The 1,126-nt window shown below is 50.4% G+C and overlaps 1 protein-coding gene across 1 annotated transcript; it reads left to right on the forward strand.

Moving 5' to 3' along the window:
- On the forward strand, positions 1–315 carry CSUI_005202 (retrotransposon ty3-gypsy sub-class; the record flags this gene model as incomplete). The annotated part of the gene is made up of 1 exon (XM_068065380.1): positions 1–315. A coding segment is annotated over one exon (315 nt), but the record flags the coding sequence as incomplete, so codon positions are not given.
- Between the last annotated feature and the right edge of the window lie 811 nt (positions 316–1,126).

The raw sequence follows: 1,126 nt of genomic DNA on the forward strand, positions 1-1,126 counted from the left end.
AAGGCGTGCATCAAGTGCGCCAAGAACAAGACATCTAGACAGAAGAGCGGCGGCCTTTTGCAGCCGCTAGAAATCCCCGAAGTCCCCTGGGAGGAAATTAGCATAGACCTAATAGTCGGCTTACCTAAGACAAGTGAAGATTACGAAGTCATTGTAACGATAGTTTGTAGATTAACCAAGATGGCACACTTCATCCCTGCAAAGATGAACATCACGGCGGAGGAGCTTGCGCAGTTATTGATCCGAGAAGTTGTCAGGCTACATGGAGTCCCCCGAGCAATAGTAAGCGACCGCGACCCCAAATTCACGAGCGACACCTGGAGAGAACTATGTAGAAGGCTAAACATCAAACAGAAGATGTCCACAGCGTATCACCCACAAACAGACGGACAATCAGAACGCACAAATCAGACAATTGAGCAGATGATTCGATGCGCCCTACTAGGAGACGAGTCCAAATGGGCAGAAATACTCCCTGTATTAGAGTACGCCTACAATAGTACCCAGCACTCCAGCACGAAGGCAGCCCCGTTCGACCTCCTGTATGGCTTCGTTCCCCCGAAACCACTATGCAGGAAGCTGGGCATTCCCACCATCGCAGGAGGGACAGCACTTCCCTTCCAAGCTAGCATCAAGTTACAGAAAGCCAAAAGAGAGCTAGAGCGCGCCCAGCGATATCAGAAGAAATACGCAGACAAGTCAAGAAGAGATGTAGAGTATCGCGAGGGGCAGAAGGTATGGTTGAAAGCCACGAACCTCCCGAACGACAGCAGCTCGAAAGCATTAGCCGAAAGGTACAAAGGCCCTTTCACCATAGAGAAGATGATAGGCCCAAACGCCGCGAGACTCAGCCTCCCCCCGTCAATGCTGATACACCCGGTCTTCCATGTATCGCTACTTAGACCCGTAGTCGAAGAGCCAGAACACCTTAGAAGAACACCCGAAATCCAGGAACCGGTCAACGAAGACGAGTATGTCTTAGAAGCCATTCTCGACCACAGAGAAACGAAAACCGGGACAGAGTATTTAGTCAACTGGTTAGACGGGTCAACCACTTGGGAACCAGAAAGGAACTTAGCCAATGCCAGGGAGTCCATTAGAAGATACCACAGAGGCCGAAGACTTA

The sequence above is a fragment of the Cystoisospora suis genome (assembly GCF_002600585.1).
Source record: "Cystoisospora suis strain Wien I chromosome Unknown contig_2519, whole genome shotgun sequence".
In the NCBI taxonomy this organism is placed as follows: domain Eukaryota; phylum Apicomplexa; class Conoidasida; order Eucoccidiorida; family Sarcocystidae; genus Cystoisospora; species Cystoisospora suis.